The sequence below is a fragment of the Ranitomeya imitator genome, chromosome 2 (assembly GCF_032444005.1).
Source record: "Ranitomeya imitator isolate aRanImi1 chromosome 2, aRanImi1.pri, whole genome shotgun sequence".
In the NCBI taxonomy this organism is placed as follows: Eukaryota; Metazoa; Chordata; class Amphibia; order Anura; family Dendrobatidae; genus Ranitomeya; species Ranitomeya imitator.
Genome location: NC_091283.1, coordinates 629,074,628 through 629,101,334, shown reverse-complemented (window position 1 = coordinate 629,101,334; position 26,707 = coordinate 629,074,628). Strand labels below are relative to the sequence as shown.

Below are 26,707 nucleotides of genomic sequence, written 5' to 3'. Positions count from 1 at the left end.
TTTGGTCACTGTGTCTCCTACAGATAAATCCAGTAATAGAAATCCACAAGAGAGATGTCCCAGTCCTCTGTATTCCCAGGACTGTCCAGTAGAAGATGAGAATAATCCACAGGCTTGTCAGGTAGAGGCAGAAAAATGGTTTTAAATGTTCTAAGTCAGTAAATAAAATTTTAAATTGGCTTTATATAACTTTTTTTTTGTCTAGATTGAAGATCTGATTCATATTAAAGTTGACACTTCAGACGATAAAGAACAAGCTTGTTTAAATAAGAGAAATCCACCAGAGCGATGTCCAAGTCCTCTATATTCCCAGGACTGTCCGGTGGAAGATGACAATAATCCACAGGCTTGTCAGGTTGAGGCAGAAAAAATATTTAAAATCTTCTAAATCAGTAAATAAAATTATATGACTCTTTTTTTTTCTCCAGATTGAAGATCTGATTCATATTAAAGTTTACGCTTCAGACGATGAAGAACAAGCATTTTTAAGTAAGAAAGATCCACCAGAGCGATGTCCAAGTCCTCTGTATTCCCAGGACAGTACAGTGGAAGATGACAATAATCCACAGGCTTGTCAGGTAGAGGCAGAAAAATTATTTTAAATCTTCTAAATAAAATAAAAAATTGCCTGTATATAACTTTTTTTTTTGTCCAGCTAGAAGATCTGATTGATATTAAAGTTGACGTTTCAGACGACGAAGAACAAGCTTGTTTAAGCAGTGATCAGCAGATTAAGGAGGAGGAAATTAATGTAGTTATCATTTCTGGTGAGAAAATCCTATCCTCAAATTTCTATTACAGTTTATTATAAGAGCAGTTTTTGTGCAGCATTAGTCTAATGTCTTCTATCTGAACTTAATTGTGTTATCAGAGATTGACAATGATAATAAATACATTTTACAGTGGCTTTGTAACATGGACGAGCGCTCCTAGGACTGCTCGTTCTCTGATCAATCTGTCTAAACAGGCTGACAATCACCCGAGGAACGAGGAAAACACGGATCTTGGAGTAAAATGATATTTAAGCTTGCTGCAAGAGAGCCTGTTATCACAGAATAACTGTTGAAACCAAGTACAGGTGGTCAGTGCCCTCTTTGTGTGGTCAAACATTTACGGTAAGTGCACCTTCCCACCTACTTATTTTCTGTTTATCTCCGTCCTTTTTTGGATAGCTAAAAAACAGATCTGTCCGTCAAGCAAGAAAAGTTGGTGGTGATAGATGGAAAACTAGTAGGTGGGAAGGTTGCACTTAAATGTTTGGCCCCACTAAGTGTGCACCAAGCATCTGTACTTGATTTGACATGTCATTCTGTGCTGACAGACTCCTTTTAAAAATCATCCAACCTGAAGAATAAAGTTGCTTAGTCACTTATACCGCACGAAGAACAGTGTAAAAAATAAATCTTAACTTTGTTGATTTGTTCATTCTGACTCCCAAAGATCATAGTAAGGCTTGGCTCACATTTATTCTGCGCTCTACGCTGAGCCCTTACACCGGGATTTGTGTAAATCTCTGAAATACATGATTTAGACGAAACCCCAAGCGGGAATATTCCCTATAATGAGGCAGATGGAGGTGCTGTGGATGCCATCTGACCCGTGATCCGGTGGTGTACATCTTTTTAGGCTAGCTTAAATGCGTGGTCCTCCACAGTTTTGTGTACTTATGAAAAGAAAGACACCGCTGAACGGAGGCCAGACGGAGTCCAGAGTAACTTTTCTGCCTAATTTTAGTGAATGGATCCCTCGTGGATTTCATCTGAATCACATCATTTGGAGATTTAGATGGAAACCCCGATATAAGTGCTTAGCGTAGAGCGCAGGATAAATGTGATCCCAATGGTTATGTCAAATGTTCCCAATAAAAGCAGTCCACAAAAAAAGTCCCCACTCAGATCCGTTATCTGTCAATAAACAAATAGGGGCTTCCACGTTACTGGTAGTACAAAGGCTCTGGATAAACGAAATAGTTTTCCACACCCAAAAGAGATCCAGAGAATTATGCGCTCCCAAATCCAAATGCCCCCTCTGTTCTGAGCCGCACATTGTGCCTAAACTGCAGTTAGCATTCACTTTTGGTATTTCTGTAGGGATGAGAGCCTGCTTAATTTATGAGGTCCATGTCTCCAGAAGCACAACCTGGTTACAATGTATGGATACTACAATGGCAGATTGACAATTTGCAAATGTTCAAGGTGCTCACCACACAAACTTGGGTCACTTGTGGGTGGTTTCCATTGTTTAGGCACGTCAGGGGCTCTACTGCAAACATGACATGGTGTCCGCTATCTATTCCAGACAATTTTTTGGTGTTCCAAAAATCCTTCCCTTCTGAGCCCTGCCGCGCGCCAAAACAGTAGTTCTTCACCACATATGTGGTATGTGTGTACTCAGGAGAAATTACACAGCAAATGTCATTCATTTTCTCTTGTTAACCTTGTAAAAATGCAAACTTTGAGGCTAAAGTAACATTTTTGTGGGAAAATTACATTTTCATTTTTTCCTTCCACGTTGCTTTAATTTTAGTGAAGCAAGGGTTAATAAACTTATTGCATGTGGTTTTGAACACCTTGAGGGGTGCATTTTTAGAATGGTGTCACTTTTGGGTATTTTCTGTTATATAGGCCCCTCACCCTCAAAGTGACTTCAAATGTGATGTGGTCCCTAAAAAAATGGTTTTCTAAATTTTGTTGTAGAAATTAGAAATCGCTGGTCAACTTTTTAAGCCTTCTAACTTTCTAACAAAAAAAAAATAATGTTTCAAAAATTGTGCTCATGTAAAGTACACATGTGGGAAATGTTATTTATTAATCCTTTTGTGCAACATAACTCTCTCTGGTTTAAAGCAAGCCTGACAGCAGGATTTTGCTAAGTAAACTACAGACAGTGTCAGATTGGCGCTGTTATACTGATTAAAATGATACCTTTGTTGATGAAATCTGTCAGTGACCAGTGAAGGGTCAGTGAACTGTCATAAGCCCATACAGATGCATATGTAAGCAGAGCACCACATGGAGCCCCATCCACAGGCCACCCCAGAGCACGAGAATCTCATTAACTTTCTAACTTCTAGAAATAGGGCTTACCCGTATTTTTCGGATTATAACATGCACTGGACCATAAGACGCACCTAGGTTTTAGAGGAGGAAATTAGAAAAAAAATTGAAGCAAAAAAGAGGTAAATTATGTACTAATATCTTCTGTCCTGGTATATATGGTCCCCTCATCCCTACCCTGGTATACATGGCCCCCTCATCTCTACCCTGATATGCATTACCCGCTCATGTATGCATGGCCCCTTCATCTCTACCCTGGTATGCATGGCCCCCTCATCTCTACCCTGGTATGCATGGTCCCTTCATCTCTACCCTGGTATGCATGGCCCCCTCATCTCTACCCTGGTATGCATGGTCCCTTCATCTCTACCCTGGTTTGCATGGCCCCCTCATCTCTACCCTGGTATGCATGGTCCCTTCATCTCTACCCTGGTTTGTATGGCCCCCTCATCTCTACCCTGGTATGCATGGTCCCCTCATCTCTACCCTGGTGTGCATGGCCCCCTCATCTCTACCCTGGTATGCATGGGCCCCCTCATTTATACCCTAGTATGCATGGCCTCCTCATCCCTTTCCTGGTATCCATGGTGCCCATCCCCATCCTGGTATGCATGGCCCCCTCATCCCTATCGTCATGTGCATGGCCCATATCAGAAAAACATTAAAAAAAAACATAAACCATTATCCTCCCTCGCAACGTGTTGTTCCGATGCCAGCAGCTGCTTTATGTTTGTAGGCAGCATATGGCAGGGATGTCATGTGCTGCTTACAAGCCGAGGACTGCTGCCAGAATACTCACTGCTTCCCACTCCAGGACTATGTGCGTGGAGAGCAGTGACTATTCATTGTTCTTTATTAGCAGACACGCTGTTAGCAGCAGCTTCCTGTCCTTTCTGCAGCTGCCGGGCTGTTCACATGTGCCCGCTACTAAAGGGAATGAATATTCACTGCATTCCACACCTATGGGAGTGGAGAGCAGTGAATATTGATTCCTTTAAGTAGCGAAGGAAGCCGGCTGCTGTGGCTAACAACGTGTCTGCTATTAAAGAGAAATGAATATTCACTGCTCTCCACTCCCATAGATGGCATGCAGTGAATATTCATTTGTCTTTCTAGCAGCAGGCACAGGGGTTAGCTGCAGCCACGGTCTCCTGCCTTCTGTGACCCGCTGCCGCTCCCTCACCTCCCCATCCACAACTAGAGCGGGACTATAAGATGCTTCCCCATTTTCCTAAAACATTTTTTGAAAAAAGTGTGTCTTATAGTCCAAAAAATACGGTATATACTTCTCTTCACTTGCATGCCCAGTATTACTACTAAGTTCACTTTAATCTGTTTCTAATTAGAACAGACACTGACACATCGTTAATGTAGTACCAGGACCAAGCTCTTGGATAAAAACTAATAATTCAAGGAGTACCCATCTCCAACAATCAATCAGGAAGCGATGAAACTGCAGAGCAGTGAGCTACTCAAGAGACAATGTGAGCACACCCTTTTAAGCATAAACAAAACCATTTAGTATAATAATAGAATATTTACCTTCCCTCTCTCCTCCTCACCTTCCAGCCCCTTTAATATCAATTCCACAAAAATAAACAAGGCATTTTGTGCTTTTAGGACCAAGAAGCCAATTCATTAAATGGGTTGTCCAGGCTCAATACAAAAGTTCACAGTCACTCTGTGACTTCAGACTTGTGAATCCTCACATATCACGAAGCATGCGCTGTGAGGATTCTCTGGTGTTAGCAGCAAGAAGGAGCAGTCATGCGTCTGCAAGTATTGGATATGCATACTTCCAGCTAAATTCCAACTGGACGTGTGCCGGCTCACTCATTATCAGTAAATTGAGCAAGGCAGCTCACATCTAGTCGAAATGTAGCTGCATCAATAGGTATTGCATGCTTACCGCTCGGACTTGACGACAGCACCAGAGAATCCTCGCAAAACATGCAATGTGAGGATTCACAGATCTGTAGTCACATAGAGTGAATGCACATTTCTGTGATATGTCTGGACAACCTCTTTAACCCCTTCATGACCCAGCCTATTTTGACCTTAAAGACCTTGCCGTTTTTTGCAATTCTGACCAGTGTCCCTTTATGAGGTAATAACTCAGGAACGCTTCAACGGATCCTAGCGGTTCTGAGATTGTTTTTTCGTGACATATTGGGCTTCATGTTAGTGGTAAATTTAGGTCAATAAATTATGCGTTTATTTGTGATAAAAACGGAAATTTGGCGAAAATTTTGAAAATTTCGCAATTTTCACATTTTGAATTTTTATTCTGTTAAACCAGAGAGTTATGTGACACAAAATAGTTAATAAATAACATTTCCCATATGTTTACTTTACATCAGCACAATTTTGGAAACAAAATTTTTTTTTGCTAGGAAGTTATAAGGGTTAAAATTTGACCAGCGATTTCTCATTTTTACAACGAAATTTACAAAACCATTTTTTTAGGGACCACCTCACATTTGAAGTCAGTTTGAGGGGTCTATATGGCTGAAAATACCCAAAAGTGACACCATTCTAAAAACTGCACCCCTCAAGGTACTCAAAACCACATTCCAGAAGTTTATTAACCCTTCAGGTGCTTCACAGCAGCAGAAGCAACATGGAAGGAAAAAATGAACATTTAACTTTTTAGTCACAAAAATTATCTTTTAGCAACAATTTTTTAATTTTCCCAATGGTAAAAGGAGAAATTGAACCATGTACGTTGTTGTCCAATTTGTCCTGAGTACGCTGATACCTCATATGTGGGGGTAAACCACTGTTTGGGCGCACGGCAGGGCTTGGAAGGGAAGGAGCGCCATTTGACTTTTTGAATCAAAAATTGGCTCCACTCTTTAGCGGACACCATGTCACGTTTGGAGAGCCCCTGTGTGCCTAAAAATTGGAGCTCCCCCACAAGTGACCCCATTTTGGAAACTAGACGCCCCAGGGAACTTATCTAGATGCATAGTGAGCACTTTGAACCCCCAGGTGCTTCACAAATTGATCTGTAAAAATGAAAAAGTACTTTTTTTTCACAAAAAAATTCTTTTCGCCTCAATTTTTTCATTATCACATGGGCAATGGGATAAAATGGATCATAAAATTTGTTGGGCAATTTCTCCCGAGTACGCCGATACCTCATATGTGGGGGTAAACCACTGTTTGGGCGCACGGCAGGGCTCGGAAGGGAAGGCACGCCATTTGGCTTTTTAAATGGAAAATTAGCTCCAATCATTAGCGGACACCATGTCACGTTTGGAGAGCCCCTGTGTGCGTAAACATTGGAGATCCCCCAGAAATTTTGGAAACTAGTCCACCAAAAGAACTAATCTAGATGTGTGGTGAGGACTTTGAACCCCCAAGTGCTTCACAGAAGTTTATAACGCAGAGCCATGAAAATAAAAAAAAAAAATTATTTTCTCAAAAATGATCTTTTAGCCTGCAATTTTTTATTTTCCCAAGGGTATCAGGAGAAATTTGACCCCAAAAGTTGTTGTCCAGTTTCTCCTGAGTATGCTGATACCCCATATGTGGGGGTAAACCACTGTTTGGGCACATGCCGGGGCTCGGAAGTGAAGTAGTGACGTTTTGAAATGCAGACTTTGATGGAATACTCTGTGGGCGTCACGTTGCGTTTGCAGAGCCCCTGATGTGGCTTAACAGTAGAAACCCCCCACAAGTGACCCCATTTTGGAAACTAGACCCCGAAAGGAACTTATCTAGATGTGTGGTGAGCACTTTGAACCCCCAAGTGCTTCACAGAAGTTTATAATGCAGAGCCGTGAAAATAATAAATACGTTTTCTTTCCTCAAAAATAATTATTTAGCCCAGAATTTTTTAATTTTCCCAAGGGTAACAGGAGAAATTTGACCCCAATATTTGTTGTCCAGTTTCTCCTGAGTACGGTGATACCCCATATGTGGGGGTAAACTACTGTTTGGGAACATGCCGGGGCTCGGAATTGAAGTAGTGACGTTTTGAAATGCAGACTTTGATGGAATGCTCTGCGGGCGTCACGTTGCGTTTGCAGAGCCCCTGATGTGGCTAAACAGTAGAAACCCCCCACAAGTGACCCCATTTTGGAAACTAGACCCCGAAAGGAACTTATCTAGATGTGTGGTGAGCACTTTGAACCCCCAAGTGCTTCATAGAAGTATATAATGCAGAGCCGTGAAAATAATAAATACGTTTTCTTTCCTCAAAAATAATTATTTAGCCCAGAATTTTTTATTTTCCCAAGGGTTACAGGAGAAATTGGACCCCAAAAGTTGTTGTCCAGTTTCTCCTGAGTACGCTGATACCCCATGTGTGGAGGTAAACCACTGTTTGGGCACACGTCGGGGCTCAGAAGGGAAGTAGTGACTTTTGAAATGCAGACTTTGATGGAATGGTCTGCGGGCGTCACGTTGCGTTTGCAGAGCCCCTGTGTGCCTAAACAGTAGAAACCCCCCACAAGTGACCCCATTTTAGAAACTAGACGCCCCAAGGAACTTATCTAGATATGTGGTGAGCACTTTGAACCCCCAAGTGCTTCACAGACGTTTACATCGTAGAGCCGTGAAAATAATAAATCATTTTTCTTTCCTCAAAAATGATGTTTTAGCAAGCATTTTTTTATTTTCACAAGGGTAACAGGAGAAATTGGACCCCAGTAATTGTTGCGCAGTTTATCCTGAGTATGCTGGTACCCCATATGTGGGGGTAAACCACTGTTTGGGCACACGTCAGGGCTCGGAATTGAGGGAGCACCATTTGACTTTTTGAATACGAGATTGGCTGGAATCAATGGTGGCGCCATGTTGCGTTTGGAGACCCCTGATGTGCCTAAACAGTGGTAACCCCCCAATTCTACCTCCAACACTAACCCCAACACACCCCTAACCCTAATCCCAACTGTAGCCATAACCCTAATCACAACCCTAACCACAACCCTAATTCCAACTCTAACTCTAAGGCTATGTGCCCACGTTGCGGATTCGTGTGAGATTTTTCAGCATCATTTTTGAAAAATCCGCGGGTAAAAGGCACTGCGTTTTACCTGCGGATTTTCCGCGGATTCCAGTGTCTTTTGTGCGGATTTCACCTGCGGATTCCTATTGAGGAACAGGTGTAAAACGCTGCGGAATCCGCACAAAGAATTGACATGCTGCGGAAAATACAACGCAGCGTTTCCGCGCGGTATTTTCCGTACCATGGGCACAGCGGATTTGGTTTCCATATGTTTACATGGTACTGTAAACCTGATGGAACACTGCTGCGGATCCGCAGCGGCCAATCCGCACCGTGTGCACATAGCCTAATTCTAAAGGTATGTGCACACGCTGCGGAAAACGCTGCGGATCCGCAGCAGTTTCCCATGAGTTTACAGTTCAATGTAAACATATGGGAAACAAAAATCGCTGTACACATGCTGCGGAAAAACTGCACGGAAACGCAGCGGTTTACATTCCGCAGCATGTCACTTCTTTGTGCGGATTCCGCAGCGGTTTTACAACTGCTCAAATAGAAAATCGCAGTTGTAAAACCGCAGTGAAATGCGCAGAAAAAACGCGGTAAATCCGCCATAAATCCGCAGCGGTTTAGCACTGCGGATTTATCAAATCCGCAGCGGAAAAATCCGCAGAGGACCAGAATACGTGTGCACATACCGAAACCCTACCCCTAACCCTAACCCTACCCCTAACCCTAACCCTATTCTAACATTAGTGGAAAAAAAAAAATTCTTTATTTTTTTTATTGTCCCTACCTATGGGGGTGACAAAGGGGGGGGGTCATTTATTATTTTTTTTAATTTGATCACTGAGATAGATTATATCTTAGTGATCAAAATGCACTTTGGAACGAATCTGCCGGCCGGCAGATTCGGCGGGCGCACTGCGCATGCGCCCGCCATTTTGGAAGATGGCGGCGCCCGGGGAGAAGACGGACGGACCCCGGCAGGATCGGTAAGTATGATGGGGTGGGGGGGGAGCACGGGGGGGATCGGAGCATGGGGGGGTGAATCGGAGCGCGGGAGGGGTGGAACGGAGCACGGGGGGGTAGAACGGAGCACGGGGGGTGGAACGGAGCACGGGGGGTGGAACGGAGCACGGAGGGGGGTGGATCGGAGTGCAGGGGGGGTGATTGGAGCACGGGGAGGGTGATTGAAGCACGGGGGGAGCGGACAAGAGCACGGGGGGGAGCGGAGCACAGGACAGAGGGGAGCCGGAGCAGTGTCCCGGACAGATCGGGGGGCTGGGGGCGCGATCGGTGGGGTGGGGTGGGGGCACATTAGTATTTCCAGCCATGGCCGATGATATTGCAGCATCGGCCATGGCTGGATTGTAATATTTCACCAGTTATAATAGGTGAAATATTACAAATCGCTCTGATTGGCAGTTTCACTTTCAACAGCCAATCAGAGCGATCGTAGCCACGAGGGGGTGAAGCCACCCCCCCTGGGCTAAACTACCACTCCCCCTGTCCCTGCAGATCGGGTGAAATGGAAGTTAACCCTTTCACCCGATCTGCAGGGACGCGATCTTTCCATGACGCCACATAGGCGTCACAGATCGGATTGGCACCGACTTTCATGACGCCTACGTGGCGTCATGGGTCGGTAAGGGGTTAAGACTGGCTTTGTGCCCACTATTCCTAATGGAGTTACTGCTGGTAATGATGCGCATAATTCATTAAAAGGCAGACACCACTTAATGAATTAGGCACATTTTATAGTTGTCGTGCACTGCTACCAGGAATATACTCCAGTCTGGGACCGGAGTACATTTCTGGAGTAAATTATGCCACTGAAGTGGTGTAACTTTTCTTGAATTTGACGGGCAGGTGTCCATTCTATTCTCATATAGACGTAGCTGGCTGAGACTGATGTGAAAATGCCAAAAGTGGCAGTTACGTAAAAATATTAAGAGTTCTTAAGGTATTTTATGCAAGTATTCTATCACCAAGTCTTTGACACCTAACCTGAGAGCAGCATAATCTAGAGACAGAGACCCTGATTCCAGCGATGTGTCACTTACTGAGTTGTTTAGTGTAGTTTTGGGAAAATCACTGTTTTTGAGTAGGAAATTCTCCTTAGAGGACTAGTAAACCTGCTGTGAGGTAGTCAAGCATATTCATGAGCTCTGTATAGCTCCGCCCCCACCACTGATTGGCAGCTTTCTGTGCAACACTGTACATAGCCAGAAAACTGCCAGTCAATGATGTGGGTGGGTTATACAGAGCTCACCATTCAGAAAACTACTATATCTGCAGGAGATAAAACAATGGTTTTAATTGAGTTATTCTGCTCACAGATAGGACAGATTGCTTGGTGACAGATTCCTGTTAATGAATCAACCCCACAATCTTTTTCTTTTTATTCGTTACCTTCCTACATTCTGAAACCCATACCTCTTCTTTTTTCTCCCTCTCATTGATTTAGCTTGTAGGTCCTGTTGTTTTGCAAGAAATTAGATAGATAGATAGATAGATAGATAGATAGATAGATATTTTACATACAGTAGGTACGGAAAGTATTCAGACCCCTTTAAATTTTTCACTTTGTTTTATTGCAGCCATATGGTAAATTAAAAAATTCATTTTTTTTTCTCATTAATGCACACTCTGCACCCCATCGTCACTGAAAAAAAACAGAAATTTAGAAATTTTTGCAAATGTATTGAAAAAGAAAAACTGAAATATCACATGGTCATAAGTATTCAGACCCTTTGCTCAGACACTCATATTTAAGTCACATGCTGTCCATTTCCTTGTGATCTTTCTTGAGATGGTTCTACTCCTTCATTGGAGTCAAGCTGTGTTTAATTAAACTGATAGGACTTGATTTGGAAAAGCACACACCTGTCTATATAAAGGTACCGTCACACTAGACGATATCGCTAGCGATCCGTGACGTTGCAGCGTCCTGGCTAGCGATATCGTCCAGTGTGACAGGCAGCAGCGATCAGGCCCCTGCTGTGATATCACTAGTCGGGGAAGAAAGTCCATAACTTTGTTTCATCGCTGGATCTCCCGCTGACATCGCTGAATCGGTGTGTGTGACACCGATTCAGCGATGTCTTCGCTGGTAACCAGGGTAAACATCGGGTTACTAAGCGCAGGGCCGCGCTTAGTAACCCGATGTTTACCCTGGTTACCATCGTTAAAGTAAAAAAAACAACCACTACATACTTACCTACCGCTGTCTGTCCCCGGCGCTCAGCTTCTCTGCACTCCTCCTGCACTGGCTGTGAGCACAGCGGCCGGAAAGCAGAGCGGTGACGTCACCGCTCTGCTTTCCAGCTGCCCGGCGCTCACAGCCAGAGCAGGAGGAGTGCAGAGAAGCTGAGCGCCGGGGACAGACAGCGGTAGGTAAGTATGTAGTGGGTTTTTTTTTACTTTAACGATGGTAAACAGGGTAAACAACGGGTTACTAAGCGCGGCCCTGCGCTTAGTAACCCGATGTTTACTCTGGTTACCGGGGACCTCGGGATCGTTGGTCGCTGGAGAGCTGTCTGTGTGACAGCTCTCCAGCGACCAAACAGCGACGCTGCAGCGATCCGGATCGTTGTCGGTATCGCTGCAGCGTCGCTAAGTGTGACGGTACCTTTAGACCTCACAGCTCACAGTGCATGTCAGGCTAAATAAGAATCATGAGGTGATAGGAACTGGCCAAGGAGCTCAGAGACTGAATTGTGGCAAGGCACACATCGGGCCAAGGTTACAAAAGAATTTCTGCAGTAGTCAAGGATCCTAAGAGCACAGTGGCCTCCATAATCGTTAAATGGAAGAAGTTTGGGGCCACCAGAAGTCTTCCTAGACCTGGCCGTCCAGCCAAACTGAGCAATCGTGGGAGAAGAGCCTTGTGAGAGAGGTAAAGAGGAACCCCAAGATCACTGTGGCTGAGCTCCAGAGATGCAGTAGAAAGATTGGAGAAAGTTCCACAAAGTCAACTGTCACTGCAGCCCTCCACCAGTTGGGCCTTTATGGCAGAGTGGCCCGATGGAAGCCTCTCCTCAATGCAAGAAATATGAAAGCCCGCATAGAGTTTACTAAAAAACACATGAAGGACTCCCAGACTATGAGAAATAAGATTCCCTGGTCTGATGAGATGAAGATGGACCTTTTTGGTGATAATTCTAAGCGGTATGTGTGGAGAAAACCAGGCACTGCTCATCACCTGCCCAATACAATCCCAACAGTGAAACGTGGTGGAAGCATCATGCTATGGGGATGTTTTTCAGCTGCAGAGACAGGACGACTGTACAGAGATACCCTGGATGAAATGGACCTCAGACTTGGCCGAAGGTTCACTTTCCAACTAGACAATGACCCTAAGCACACAGCTAAAATAAGAAAGGAGTGGCTTCAGAACAACTCTGTGACCCTTCTTGACTGGCCCAGCCAGAGCCCTGACCTAAACCCAATTGAAAATCTCTGGAGAGACCTGAAAATGAATGTCCATCCTCCAACCTGATGGAACTGGAGAGGATCTGCAAGGAAGAATGGCAGAGGATCCCCAAATCCAGGTGTGAAAAACTTGTTGCATCACTCCCAAGAAGACTCATGGCTGTACTAGCTCAAAAGGGTGCTTCTACTCAATACTGAGCAAAGGGTCTGAATACTCATGACCATGTGATATTTCAGCTTTTCTTTTTTAAGAAATTTGCAAAAATTTCTACATTTCTGGGGGTTTTTTTCAGTCAAGATGGGGTGCAGAGAAAAAATATAAGTCGGTTCTACTCCCAATATTATTGACTGCAATTAACGATAGCCTCCGGCTTGGGGTCCTTCCGCCATCTATGCGGGAACCTATTATTACTGTCTTACCAAAAAAAGATAAGGATCCTACCCTCCCGGCCTCGTATAGACCAATTTCCCTTCTGACAGTAGATCTTAAGCTATTAGCAAAGGTGTTAGCCATTCGTCTTTCCAAAGTCGTGGAATCTCTAATACACTCGGATCAGACGGGATTTATGCCTTGTAAGTCAACGGCCCTAAATGTTAGAAGACTATATCTCAATATGCAAGTGGGGGTGGACAATATGGGGAGGAGGGCAGTTCTGTCCCTTGATGCCGCTAAGGCATTTGACAGCGTGGAATGGAAATACCTGTTTGCTACGCTTCAGTGCATGGGTTTTGGTCCAGGCTTTATTGGTTGGATTAAGCTTTTGTATTCAGAACCGTCGGCAAGAATACGAGTGAATGGACTGTTATCTGAGCCCTTCAATCTGTATAGGGGTACGAGGCAGGGTTGCCCTCTGTCTCCGATGCTTTTCGCCCTGGCGGTGGAGTCTTTGGCTTCAAGGATAAGACTTAGCCCAGAAATTGAGGGGTTTAGGTACGGGACATTAGAGGAGAAAGTGGCTCTTTACGCAGATGACATTCTCCTGTTTTTGGCCGATTCTGACGGATCGCTCAATGGAGCAATGTCACTTTTTGCTGCGGTTTGGCCATAAATTGGGAAAAGTCTGCTATTTTACCATTAGACCGAACTGTGGTTAGAGTTCCTCAGGCGCCAGTAGTGTCATGTTTTAAATACCTGGGTATCAATGTATCAAACAACATATTAGACTATGTTGTCTATGTTTCCCCGCTTGTGGCTAGGATTAAACAGAAGATTAAGGCCCTGACTAAGTTACATTTGTCAATAGTTTGGAGAGTGAACCTGTTGAAAATGGTGATTATGCCTCAGCTTTTATATGTTCTTCATAACTCCCCAATTTGGCTTCCCCAAAATAGGTTCTTTAAAATTAACCCCTTTACCCCCAAGGGTGGTTTGCAAGTTAATGACAAGGTCAATTTTTACAATTCTGACCACTGTCCCCTTATGAGGTTATAACTCTGGAACGCTTCAACGGATCCCGGTGATTCTGACATTTTTTTTCTCGTGACATATTGTACTTCATGGTACTGGTAAAATTTCTTTGATATTACCTTCGTTTATTTGTGAAAAAAATGGAAATTTGGCGAAAATTTTGAAAATTTCGCAATTTTCCAAATTTGAATTTTTATGCAATTAAATCACAGAGATATGTCACACAAAATACTTAATAAGTAACATTTCCCACATGTCTACTTTACATCAGCACAATTTGGGAACCCCAATTTTTTTTCTTAGGGAGTTATAAGGGTTAAAAGTTGACCAGCAATTTCTCATTTTTACAACACCATTTTTTTTTTAGGGACCACATCTCATTTGAAGTCATTTTGAGAGGTCTATATGATAGAAAATAACCAAATGTGACACCATTCTAAAAACTGCACCACTCAAGATACTCAAAACCACATTCAAGAAGTTTATTAACCCTTCAGGTGTTTCACAGGAATTTTTGGAATGTTTAAATAAAAATGAACATTTAACTTTTTTTCACAAAAAATTTACTTCAGCTCCAATTTCTTTTATTTTACCAAGGGTAACAGGAGAAAATGGACCCCAAAAGTTGTTGTACAATTTGTCTTGAGTACGCCGATACCCCATATGTGGGGGTAAACCACTGGTTGGGCGCATGGGAGAGCAAGGAAGGGAAGGAGCGCCGTTTGACTTTTTAATGCAAAATTTACAGGAATTGAGATGGGATGCCAGGTTGGGTTTGGAGAGCCACTGATGTGCCTAAACATTGAAACCCCCCATAAGTGACACCATTTTGGAAAGTAGACCCCCTAAGGAACTTATCTAGACGCGTGGTGAGCACTTTGACCCACCAAGTGCTTCACAGAAGTTTATAATGCAGAGCCGTGAAAATAAAAAATCCTATTTTTTCACAAAAATGATCTTTTCACCCCCAATTTTTTATTTTCCCAAGGGTAAGAGAAGAAATTGGACTCCAAAAGTTGTTGTACAATTTGTCCTGAGTACGCTGATACACCATATGTGGGGGGAACCACCGTTTGGGCGCATGGGAGAGCTCGGAAGGGAAGGAGCGCCATTTGGAATGCAGACTTAGGCTATGTGCACACATTTCGGATTAGTCTTAGGAATTTCTGGTGCGGATTCTGCCTCTCCTGACAGAAAACGCACCTGCGGTTCCGCAGCGTTTTTTGTGTGGTTCTGCAGCGTTTTTTGTGCGTTTTTGCTGCGGTTTTCTTGCGGCTCTTCTGCATTTTTTACCCCTGCGGTTTTCTATAATGGAATGGGTACAAAAACACTGCAGATTCAGAAAAAAGAAGTGACATGCTACTTCTTTTAAACCGCAGCGTTTCCGCAGCGGATTTTCCGCAAAGTGTGCACAGCATTTTTTTCTCATTGATTTACATTGTACTGTAAATCAATTGCGGATCTGCAGCGTTTCTGCACCCCAAAATTATTTTTTAGCCCCCAGTTTTGTATTTTTCCAAGGGTAACAGTTGAAATTGGACCCCAAAAGTATTTGTCCTGAGTACGCTGACACCCCATATGTGGGTGGGAACCACCGTTTGAGCGCATGGCAGAGCTTGGAAGGGAAGGAGCGCCATTTGGAATGCAGACTTACCGTATATACTCGAGTATAAGCCGACCCGAGTATAAGCCGACCCCCCTAATTTTGCCACAAAACACTGGGAAAACTTTTTGAGTATAAGCCTAGGGTGGAAAATGCAGCAGCTACCGGTGAATTTCAAAAATAAAAATAGATCATTATTGTTTCATAGCTGTGCAATATAGTGCTCTGCACCGTTCATATTTCCCCATAGCTGTGCCATATAGTGCTCTGCACCGTTCATATTTCCCCATATCTGTGCCATATAGTGCTCTGCCCCGTTCATATTTCCCCATAGCTGTGTCATATAGTGCTCTGCACCGTTCATATTTCCCCATAGCTGTGCCATATAGTGCTCTGCACCGTTCATATTTCCCCATAGCTGTGCCATATAGTGCTCTGCACCGTTCATATTTCCCCATATCTGTGCCATATAGTGCTCTGCCCCGTTCATATTTCCCCATAGCTCTGCCATATAGTGCTCTGCGCCGTTCAGTATTGCCCCATAGCTGTGCCATATAGTGCTCTGCGCCGTTCAGTATTGCCCCATAGCTCTGCCATATAGTGCTCTGCACCGTTCATATTTCCCCATAGCTCTGCCATATAGTGCTCTGCACCGTTCATATTTCCCCATAGTTCTGCCATATAGTGCTCTGCACCGTTCATATTTCCCCATAGCTCTGCCATATAGTGCTCTGCACCGTTCATATTTCCTGTTATGAAAGGTAATTCAGTACCACAATGGACATAGAGGTCAGCGCACATACAGTGACCTGGCAATAACCCAAAAAACAAGAACGAGCTCTGAGACGTGGAAACTCTGTTGACCGCAATCCCTAATCCTCTCCAACCACACTAAAGGCAGCCGTGGAATGCGCCTAACGCTCCCTATGCAACTCGGCACGGCCTGAGAAACTAGCCTGAAGATAGAAAATAAGCCTACCTTGCCTCAGAGAAATACCCCAAAGGAAAAGGCAGCCCCCACATATAATGACTGTGAGTTAAGATGAAAAGACAAACGTAGAGATGAAATAGATTTAGCAAAGTGAGGCCCAACTTTCTGAACAGAGCGAGGATAGGAAAGGTAACTTTGCGGTCAACACAAAACCCTACAAAAACCACGCAAAGGGGCAAAAAGACCCTCCGTACCGAACTAACGGCACGGAGGTACACCCTCTGCGTCCCAGAGCCCCCAGCAAGCAGAAAAAAACAAATTGACAAGCTGGACAGAAAAAAACAGCAAACAAATAGCAAAGAGTAACTTAGCTATGCAGAGCAGCAGGCCACAGGAACGATCCAGGAGGAAACAGGTCCAATACTAGAACATTGACTGGAGGCCAGGATCAAAGCACTAGGTGGAGTTAAATAGAGCAGCACTCTATGTGACTTCACCACATCACCTGAGGAAGGAAACTCAGAAGCCGCAGTACCACTTTCCTCCACCAACGGAAGCTCACAGAGCGAACCAGCCGAAGTACCACTTGTGACCACAGGAGGGAGCTCTGCCACAGAATTCACAACAATTTCCCCATAGCTCTGCCATATAGTGCTCTGCGTCGTTCAGTATTGCCCCATAGTGCTCTGCGCCGTTCAGTATTGCCCCATAGCTGTGCCATATAGTGCTCTGCGCCGTTCATTATTGCCCCATAGCTGCCATATAGTGCTCTGCGCCGTTCAGTATTGCCCCATAGCTGCCATATAGTGCTCTGCGCCGTTCAGTATTGCCCCATAGCTGCCATATAGTGCTCTGCGTCGTTCAGTATTGCCCCATAGCTGTGCCATAGAAAGCTCTGCCATTGCTGCTGCTGCTGCAATAAAAAAAAAACGCCATACTCACCTCTCTTGATTGCAGCTCCCCAGCGTCCGCTCCCGGCGTCTCTCCACACTGACTGATCAGGCAGAGGGCGCCGCGCACACTATATGCGTCATCGCGCCCTCTGACCTGCACAGTCAGAGCGGAGAGACGCCGGGAAGATGGAGTGGCGCCGGGAAGATGGAGCGGCGCCCGGCGTGTGAAACGGGGACAGGTAAATATGCGATACTTACCTGGTCCCGGTGTCCGGCTCCTTCTCTCGCACAGCTGTCTTCAGTGCTGCAGCCTCTTCCTCTATCAGCGGTCACCGTTACCGCTGATTAGAGAAATGAATATGCGGCTCAACCCCTATGGAGGTGGAGGTGGAGCCGCTTATTCATTTCTCTAATGAGCGGTCCCACGTGACCGCTGAAGAGGAGAAGAACTGCAGCACCGAAGACCGTGGGACAGGCGGGGAGCACCAGGATCGCTGGAAGCAGGTAAGTATGCCTCAGCGCCCTCACCCGCCGACCCTGCCACCCACCTTGACTCGAGTATAAGCCGAGAGGGGCACTTTCAGCCCAAAAATTTGGGCTGAAAATCTCGGCTTATGCTCGGGTATGTACGGTAGATGGATTGGTCTGCAGACGTCACATTGCGTTTGCAGAGCCCTTAATGTACCTAAACAGTAGAAACCCCCCACAAGTGACCCCATATTGGAAACTAGACCCCTCAAGGAACTTATCTAGATGTGTTGTGAGAACTTTGAACCCCCAAGTGTTTCACTACAGTTTATAATGCAGAGCTGTGAAAATAAAAAATCCTTTTTTTTCCACAAAAATTATTTTTTAGCCCCCAGTTTTGTATTTTCCCAAGGGTAACAGGAGAAATTGGACCCGAAAAGTTGTTGTCCAATGTGTCCTCAGTACGCTGATACCCCATATGTTGGGGTAAACCCCTGTTTGGGCGCACGGGAGAGCTCGGAAGGGAAGGAGCACTGTTTTACTTTTTCAACGCAGAATTGGCTGGAATTGAGATCGGACGCCATGTCACGTTTGGAGAGCCCCTGATGTGCCTAAACAGTTGAAACCCCCCATATATAACTGAAACCCTAATCCAAACACACCCCTAACCTTAATCCCAACGGTAACCCTAACCACACCCCTAACCCTGACACACCCCTAACCCTAATCCCAACCCTATTCCCAACCGTAAATATAATCCTAACCCTAACTTTAGCCCCAACCCTAACTGTAGCCTTAACCCTAGCCCTAACCCTAATGGGAAAATGGAAATAAATATTTTTTTTTTAATTTTTCCCCAACTAAGGGGGTGATGAAGGGGGGTTTGATTTACTTTTATAGTGGGTTTTTTAGCAGATTTTTATGATTGGCAGCCGTCACACACTAAAAGACGCTTTTTATTGCAAAAAATATAATTTTTTGCGTTGCCACATTTTGAGAGCTATAATTTTTCCATATTTTGGTCCACAGAGTCATGTGAGGTCTTGTTTTTTGCGGGACGAGTTGACGTTTTTATTGGTAACATTTTCGGGCACGTGACGTTTTTTGATCGCTTTTTCCGAATTTTGTGAGGCAGAATGATCAAAAACCAGCTATTCATGAATTTCTTTTGGGGGAGGCGTTTATACCGCTATGCGTTTGGTAAAATTGATAAAGCAGTTTTATTCTTCGGGTCAGTACGATTAGAGCGATGCCTCATTTTTATCATTTTTTATGTTTTGGCGCTTTTATACGATAAAAACTATTTTATAGAAAAAATAATTATTTTTGCATCGCTTTATTCTGAGGACTATAACTTTTTTATTTTTTCGCTGATGATGCTGTATGGCGGCTCGTTTTTTGCGGGACAAGATGACGTTTTCAGAGGTACCATGGTTATTTATATTTGTCTTTTTGATCGCTTAGTATTCCACTTTTTGGGGGGCATCATGTTATAGTGTAAGATTGCTGATCTTGACACTTTGCTGTGCACTGTGTCAGATCAGCGATCTGACGTGCACTCATAGAGGCTTCCTGGCGCCTGCTCTGAGCAGGCGCTGTGAAGCCACCTCCCTGCAGGACCCGGTTCCAGCTCCGCGACAATTTTGGATCCGGGGCCTGCAGGAAGGAGGAGGTAGGAGACCCTCGGTGCAACGCAATCACATCGCGTTGCTCCAGGGGTCTCAGGGAAGCCCGAAGGGAGCCCCCTCCCTGCGCAATGCTTCCCTATACTGCCGGAACACTGCGATCATGTTTGATCGCAGTGTGCCGGGGGTTAATGTGCCGGGGGCGGTGGTCCGTGACCGCTCCTGGCACATAGTGCAGGATGTCAGCTGCGATAGTCAGCTAACACCCGGCTGCGATCGGCCGCGCTCCCCCCATGAGCGCGGCCGATCGCTATGACGTACTATCCCGTCGGTGGTCATACGGGCCCACCCCACCTCGACAGGATAGTACGTCACATGTCAGAAAGGGGTTAATGCACTGTTTAGGGAACTTACAGTGGGGCAAAAAAGTATTTAGTCAGTCAGCAATAGTGCAAGTTCCACCACTTAAAAAGATGAGAGGCGTCTGTAATTTACATCATAGGTAGACCTCAACTATGGGAGACAAACTGAGAAAAAAAAATCCAGAAAATCACATTGTCTGTTTTTTTAACATTTTATTTGCATATTATGGTGGAAAATAAGTATTTGGTCAGAAACAAAATTTCATCTCAATACTTTGTAATATATCCTTTGTTGGCAATGACAGAGGTCAAACGTTTTCTGTAAGTCTTCACAAGGTTGCCACACACTGTTGTTGGTATGTTGGCCCATTCCTCCATGCAGATCTCCTCTAGAGCAGTGATGTTTTTGGCTTTTCGCTTGGCAACACGGACTTTCAACTCCCTCCAAAGGTTTTCTATAGGGTTGAGATCTGGAGACTGGCTAGGCCACTCCAGGACCTTGAAATGCTTCTTACAAAGCCACTCCTTCGTTGCCCTGGCGGTGTGCTTTGGATCATTGTCATGTTGAAAGACCCAGCCACGTTTCATCTTCAATGCCCTTGCTGATGGAAGGAGGTTTGCACTCAAAATCTCACGATACATGGCCCCATTCATTCTTTCATGTACCCGGATCAGTTGTCCTGGCCCCTTTGCAGAGAAACAGCCCCAAAGCATGATGTTTCCACCACCATGCTTTACAGTAGGTATGGTGTTTGATGGATGCAACTCAGTATTCTTTTTCCTCCAAACACGATAAGTTGTGTTTCTACCAAACAGTTCCAGTTTGGTTTCATCAGACCATAGGACATTCTCCCAAAACTCCTCTGGATCATCCAAATGCTCTCTAGCAAACTTCAGACGGGCCCGGACATGTACTGGCTTAAGCAGTGGGACACGTCTGGCACTGCAGGATCTGAGTCCATGGTGGCGTAGTGTGTTACTTATGGTAGGCCTTGTTACATTGGTCCCAGCTCTCTGCAGTTCATTCACTAGGTCCCCCCGCGTGGTTCTGGGATTTTTGCTCACCGTTCTTGTGATCATTCTGACCCCACGGGGTGGGATTTTGCGTGGAGCAACAGATCGAGGGAGATTATCAGTGGTCTTGTATGTCTTCCATTTTCTAATTATTGCTCCCACTGTTGATTTCTTCACTCCAAGCTGGTTGGCTATTGCAGATTCAGTCTTCCCAGCCTGGTGCAGGACTACAATTTTGTTTCTGGTGTCCTTTGACAGCTCTTTCGTCTTCACCATAGTGGAGTTTGGAGTCAGACTGTTTGAGGGTGTGCACAGGTGTCTTTTTATACTGATAACAAGTTTAAACAGGTGCCATTACTACAGGTAATGAGTGGAGGAAAGAGGAGACTCTTAAAGAAGAAGTTACAGGTCTGTGAGAGCCAGAAATCTTGATTGTTTGTTTCTGACCAAATACTTATTTTCCACCATAAAATGCAAAAAAAATGATAAAAAAACAGACAATGTGATTTTCTGGATTTTTTTTTCTCAGTTTGTCTCCCATAGTTGAGGTCTACCTATGATGTAAATTACAGACGCCTCCCATCTTTTTAAGTGGTGGAACTAGCACTATTGCTGACTGACTAAATACTTTTTTGCCCCACTGTATATGGTTGAAAAAGGGTGCGAGAATTAAGGCCGGGATCACCCATGCGAGAAACACGTCCGTGTCTCGCATGTGAAATCCAAGCTCTGGCGCCGGCACTTGGGAGCGGAGCGTGCGGCTCCATGTGTTCCTATGCGGCCGCACGCTCCGCTCTGGAGTGCCAGCGCCAGAGCTTGGATTTCACATGCGAGACACGGACGTGTTTCTCGCATGTGTGATCCCGGCCTTAAGTTAGAGCACTTACAAAGGAGTAAGGAGGAGGGAGGGTTGGCATTGCCTAACCCTTGGCTATATTTTTTATCTTCCCAGTGTCAACCTCTGGCAAGTAGAATGGAGGATACATCTGTGGAAATAGGGGGAGGTCGAGGGATTCTTCAGTTTCTGGGGGGTCGGGGTCCCCTATTGTCTAAGTTAGAGGCGAATAAATTTAAACCGTGGGTGTCTAAATTAACGACGGTAATGCTTATGGTTAAAGTATGGGGTAAAATTAAAAGTTTAAGAGGAATTACTGGGTTCACAAGGTATACCCCTATATGGGATAATCCATATCTGCCGCAATTGAGGACATTGAAGCGGTTTGCGCAATGGCGACGAGTGGGTATCTGGTGGCTCTCACAGCTGATAGATGGGGGAGTCTTTAAATCATTTGAGGACTTACGAAAGGAGTTCTCACTTCAGCATTCTATATTTTATCAGTATTTACAAGTAAGACACACTTATATAATGCAGACTCATATACACCCTATTATTATACATCATGATACTGTTATTAATAGGCTCGGTTTACAGGCATCTACAAGGGGACTAATTTCATTTGAGTATGGGGAGCTCCTCTGGAGGGTGCTATTGGGTCACCTGATGACGGCATTGGCGAAATGGGAACAACAAGTGGGGGGGATTTCGGTAGATCAATTGGAGTCAATAATGCAAATGATCCCTAAGTTGTCCCTCAGTGAGCCTTACCGTCTGTCTCAACTATAAATCTTTTATAGGGTTTATAGGACTCCTAAGTGGCTGTTTGATTTGGGTCTAAGGCCAGATTCAAAATGTCCCAAGTGTACGCTCGATAATGCAGATATCCTACATATGTTCTGGACGTGTCCCTGTATACAAATATTCTGGATTATGGTTCTCAATATATATGGCCACAGAGCAGGATATTCCCAGAGATCCTATTGTCTGTGTGCTTGGATATGTTGAGGAGGCGGAAGGAGATGATTATTCACAAATAGCTGTTGCCAGAATGCTTTTTACTGCTAGAAAATTAATAGCATATCACAGGATCTCAGATAAAGTTCCCACGAGGAAAGAATACGTAAATAAGCTAAACCTCATACTATGCAGAGAGAAGGCCATTTATCTTAAACGGGGTAGACTGGCAGTGTTTGAGAAAATTTGGGCAGGATGTTTTAATATTCCGAGCTTATCGTCTGTAAGTTTATTCTCGTGATACCCTGTTTATATCACCCTGAAAGTGATTTAGTTGTACTCCATGACTGGTGCTTTGGGATATGTGCCTTATCTATGTCTGTATTTTTCTTGTGATATTTTATTGGACCAGGGTTGGTTGGGGGGGGGAGTGCTTGGGAATGGGGAAAAGATTTCTGAGAAAATACTGTTATGTTCTGAAAACTTTAATAAAAAATATCTGATTTAAAAAAAAGATGGGGTGCAGAGTGTACATTAATGAGAAAAAAATGTTTTTTTTTTAAATTTACCAAATGGCTGCAATGAAACAAAGAGTGAAAAATGTAAAAGTGTATATATATTACTAGCTATTGAACCCGTTCTACGCCCGGGTGGCGAGCATTTATATTGGTATATGGTCTCCATCATGTGCTGCTGCCATCCTGCGCCCGTTCTGTCATGTGCTGCTGCCATCCTGCGCCCGTTCTGTCATGTGCTGCTGCCATCCTGCGCCCGTTCTGTCATGTGCTGCTGCCATCCTGCGCCCGTTCTGTCATGCGCTGCTGCCATCCTGCGCCCGTTCTGTCATGTGCTGCTCCCATCCTGCGTCCGTTCTGTCATGTGCTGCTCCCATCCTGCGCCCCCGTTCTGTCATGTGCTGCTCCCATCCTGCTGCCATCCTGCGCCCGTTATGTCATGCGCTGCTGCCATCCTGCGCCCGTTCTGTCATGTGCTGCTGCCATCCTGCGCCCGTTCTGTCATGTGCTGTTGCCATCCTGCGCCCGTTCTGTCATGTGCTGCTGCCATCCTGCGCCCGTTCTGTCATGTGCTGCTGCCATCCTGCGCCCGTTCTGTCATGCGCTGCTGCCATCCTGCGCCCGTTCTGTCATGTGCTGCTCCCATCCTGCTGCCATCCTGCGCCCGTTATGTCATGCGCTGCTGCCATCCTGCGCCCGTTCTGTCATGTGCTGCTGCCATCCTGCGCCCGTTCTGTCATGTGCTGCTGCCATCCTGCGCCCGTTCTGTCATGTGCTGCTGCCATCCTGCGCCCGTTCTGTCATGTGCTGCTGCCATCCTGCGCCCGTTCTGTCATGCGCTGCTGCCATCCTGCGCCCGTTCTGTCATGTGCTGCTGCCATCCTGCGCCCGTTCTGTCATGTGCTGCTCCCATCCTGCGCCACTATTGTATTATATGCCCCCCATAAGACGCTCCAGTGTGTATGCCCCCGTATGCTGCTGCCATATAAAAAAAAAAAAAATACCATACTCACCTATCGTCCGGCTCCACTGCAGGTGTGTCTTCAAGAAAATGGCACCGGAAAGCGCGGACTGCGCAGGCGCCGATTCCGGCAGCAGGAATCGGCGCCTGCGCAGTCCGCGCTCTCCGGCGCCATTTTCTTGAAGACACACCTCCAGTGGAGCCGGAGTGTGTCTTCAAGAAAATGGCGCCGGAAAGCGCGGACTGAGCAAGCGCCGATTCCGGCAGCAGGAATCGGCGCCTGCGCAGTCCGCGCTTTCCGGCGCCATTTTCTTGAACACACACTCCGGCTCCTCTGCCTGTGACTGGACTCTGTCACAGCAGAGGAGCCGGGAGACGGAGCCGCACGCAGCGCTGGAACGGAGGACAGGTGAATATACTTACCCTCCCTCCTGGCGCGTCCACGGTCCCTGACTCTCCGGGGGAGATCGCGGTATGCGTTCAGTGCTTATGCATACCGCGATCTCCTGGGAGCGTCACTCTGTAAAGGCTTCGGACAGAGTGATGCTCCCAGCGTTATATTATAATGTACATATATTATTTTGTCCCTTTTATTTCATTTCCACGTGAGCAGAGAATAATAAACATTTTTTAAATCCCAACAGGTGACTACAACAAAGATTTGAATGGAAATGTCTCAAGTATTCCAGATTGCGAAGTTGAAGTAAAGAATATCACAAAATATTCTCCTGGAAAAAAGACTCTTACACAAATGATTTATCCCGCACACAACAGTAGAACTCTGCAGTCCCATCCTTCCAACCAAGAACGTCCTTCTCTTAGATCAGACATAATTACAGACCAAACATATAGCAGAAGATGTGAATTATTTCCTAGAATTGAGTTGGGAGAAAGTTTTTTACAGAAAGCACCAATTGTTAATTTTCAGAGGCTGCACATGGATATTGGTAAACTTTCGTCTTCTGAAGCTAATATATGCCTTACTCAGAACAATATTCTTTGTAGTCATATAAAGATTCATGGAGGATTTTCATGTTCACTGTGTGGGAAAATATTCTCCCAGAACGCCAATCTTGTTCAACATCAGAGAATACACAATGCAAAGAGGCCATTTTTATGTTCAGAATGTGGGAAGTATTTTGGCCGCAAATCGGATCTTTTTCAGCATCAAAGAATTCACACGGGAGAAAAGCCATTTTCATGTGAAGAATGTGGGAAATGCTTTACTCAGAAATCTTCTCTTATTCAACATCAGAGGTTTCACACAGGGGAAAGGCCATTTTCATGTTCAGAATGTGGAAAATGTTTCATCACTAAATCAGATCTTGTTAAACATTGGAAAATCCACACAGGAGAGCGGCCATTTTCATGTTCGGAATGTCGGAAACGTTTTATTTGTAAATCTACTCTTGTTGAACATCAGAGAATTCACACAGGGGAGAAGCCATTTTCATGCTTAGAATGTGGGAGATGTTTTACCCAGAAATCCAGTCTTGTTGAACACCAGAGAATCCACACAGGAGAGAAGCCATTATTCTGTTCAGAATGTGGGAAATGCTTTGCCAAAAGATCAGGACTCTTTATGCATCAAAGAAGTCACATAGGGTTGAAGCCATTTGCATGTATAAAATGTGGAAAATGTTTTGCCCAAAAAGCAGGTTTAGCTGAACATCACAAAATTCATAAAGGAGAGAAAACATATACATAATTTATATGTAGAAGATGTGAAAGAACAGACTCCATATTGTCTCTGAGTATCCATCTTGTCTCATTCTCTTCTTCCATGGCAATCAAATAGTTAACACTGTTGGTCAGAGAAGTTTCACATTTCTGTTCATGCCCCTAAATTCCTATTGGCCTCATCTTTCTGCAAGTTTCCTTTCATGTGACACTATTTATACTTGACCTGTGCATTAATAAAGCAGAAACCCTGCTTTGTACACCATACTATGGCTGTGCTGTTTGATGTCCCGAGCGCTCGTAAAACTATCTTAATATTTGAAGTTAAAAAAATATAGATTAGAACAGGGGTGGGCAATTTATTTTCCCAAGGTGCCACATGAGAGACCATGACCATTGTGGAGGGCCGAACCAATAGGCCGTAATTAATTCTGCTCAATATTAATATCGATATATTATAATCATTATATTATTGATAATTTTATTAATATTAATTGTATAAGTTAATATTGAGCAGAATTAAGAATGCTGACTGTTATGATCCGGTGACCTTGGAGCTGCATGAGAACTTTCGCTGGAGAAAGTGGCCACTATACTGACCGCCAACCTGAACTTAACACCGCAACTAGAAGTAGCCGTGGAGTGTACCTAACACACCTAGACACCTCGTCACAGCCGGAGGACTAAATACTCCTAAAGATGGAAATCGGAATACTGACTTGCCTCAGAGAAAATCCCCAAAGGATAGACAGCCCCCCACAAATATTGGCGGTGAGTCGGAGAGGAAAAAACATACACAGGCAGAAAAAACAGGATTTAGCACAGGAGGCCACTCTAGCAGGATAGGACAGAATTTTGTGCGGTCAGTATTAAAACCCTTCAAAAAATCCACAGCAGAATATACAAAAAACTTCCTACATCTAACTAAAGATGTAGGAGCGTATATCTGCAACTCCAGTGAAACCAACCAGACTGAGAAAACACAGACACAGTCTAATCTGGACAAAA

General features: G+C 44.7%; 1 protein-coding gene across 3 annotated transcripts in view; it reads left to right on the top strand.

Annotated features, from left to right (window-relative positions):
* Positions 1 to 25,966, top strand: part of LOC138665255 (zinc finger protein 34-like) — a 56,850-nt gene extending 30,884 nt beyond the window's left edge. For all 3 annotated transcript variants that reach the window (XM_069752568.1, XM_069752567.1, XM_069752569.1), the window contains 5 exons: positions 24 to 121; positions 206 to 355; positions 429 to 578; positions 656 to 767; positions 24,664 to 25,966. In XM_069752568.1, coding sequence (XP_069608669.1) covers positions 24 to 121; positions 206 to 355; positions 429 to 578; positions 656 to 767; positions 24,664 to 25,727 — 1,574 coding nt within the window. In that variant the 3' untranslated portion in view covers positions 25,728 to 25,966. The remainder of the gene's footprint in view (positions 1 to 23; positions 122 to 205; positions 356 to 428; positions 579 to 655; positions 768 to 24,663) is intronic.
* The last annotated feature ends 741 nt before the right edge of the window (positions 25,967 to 26,707 follow it).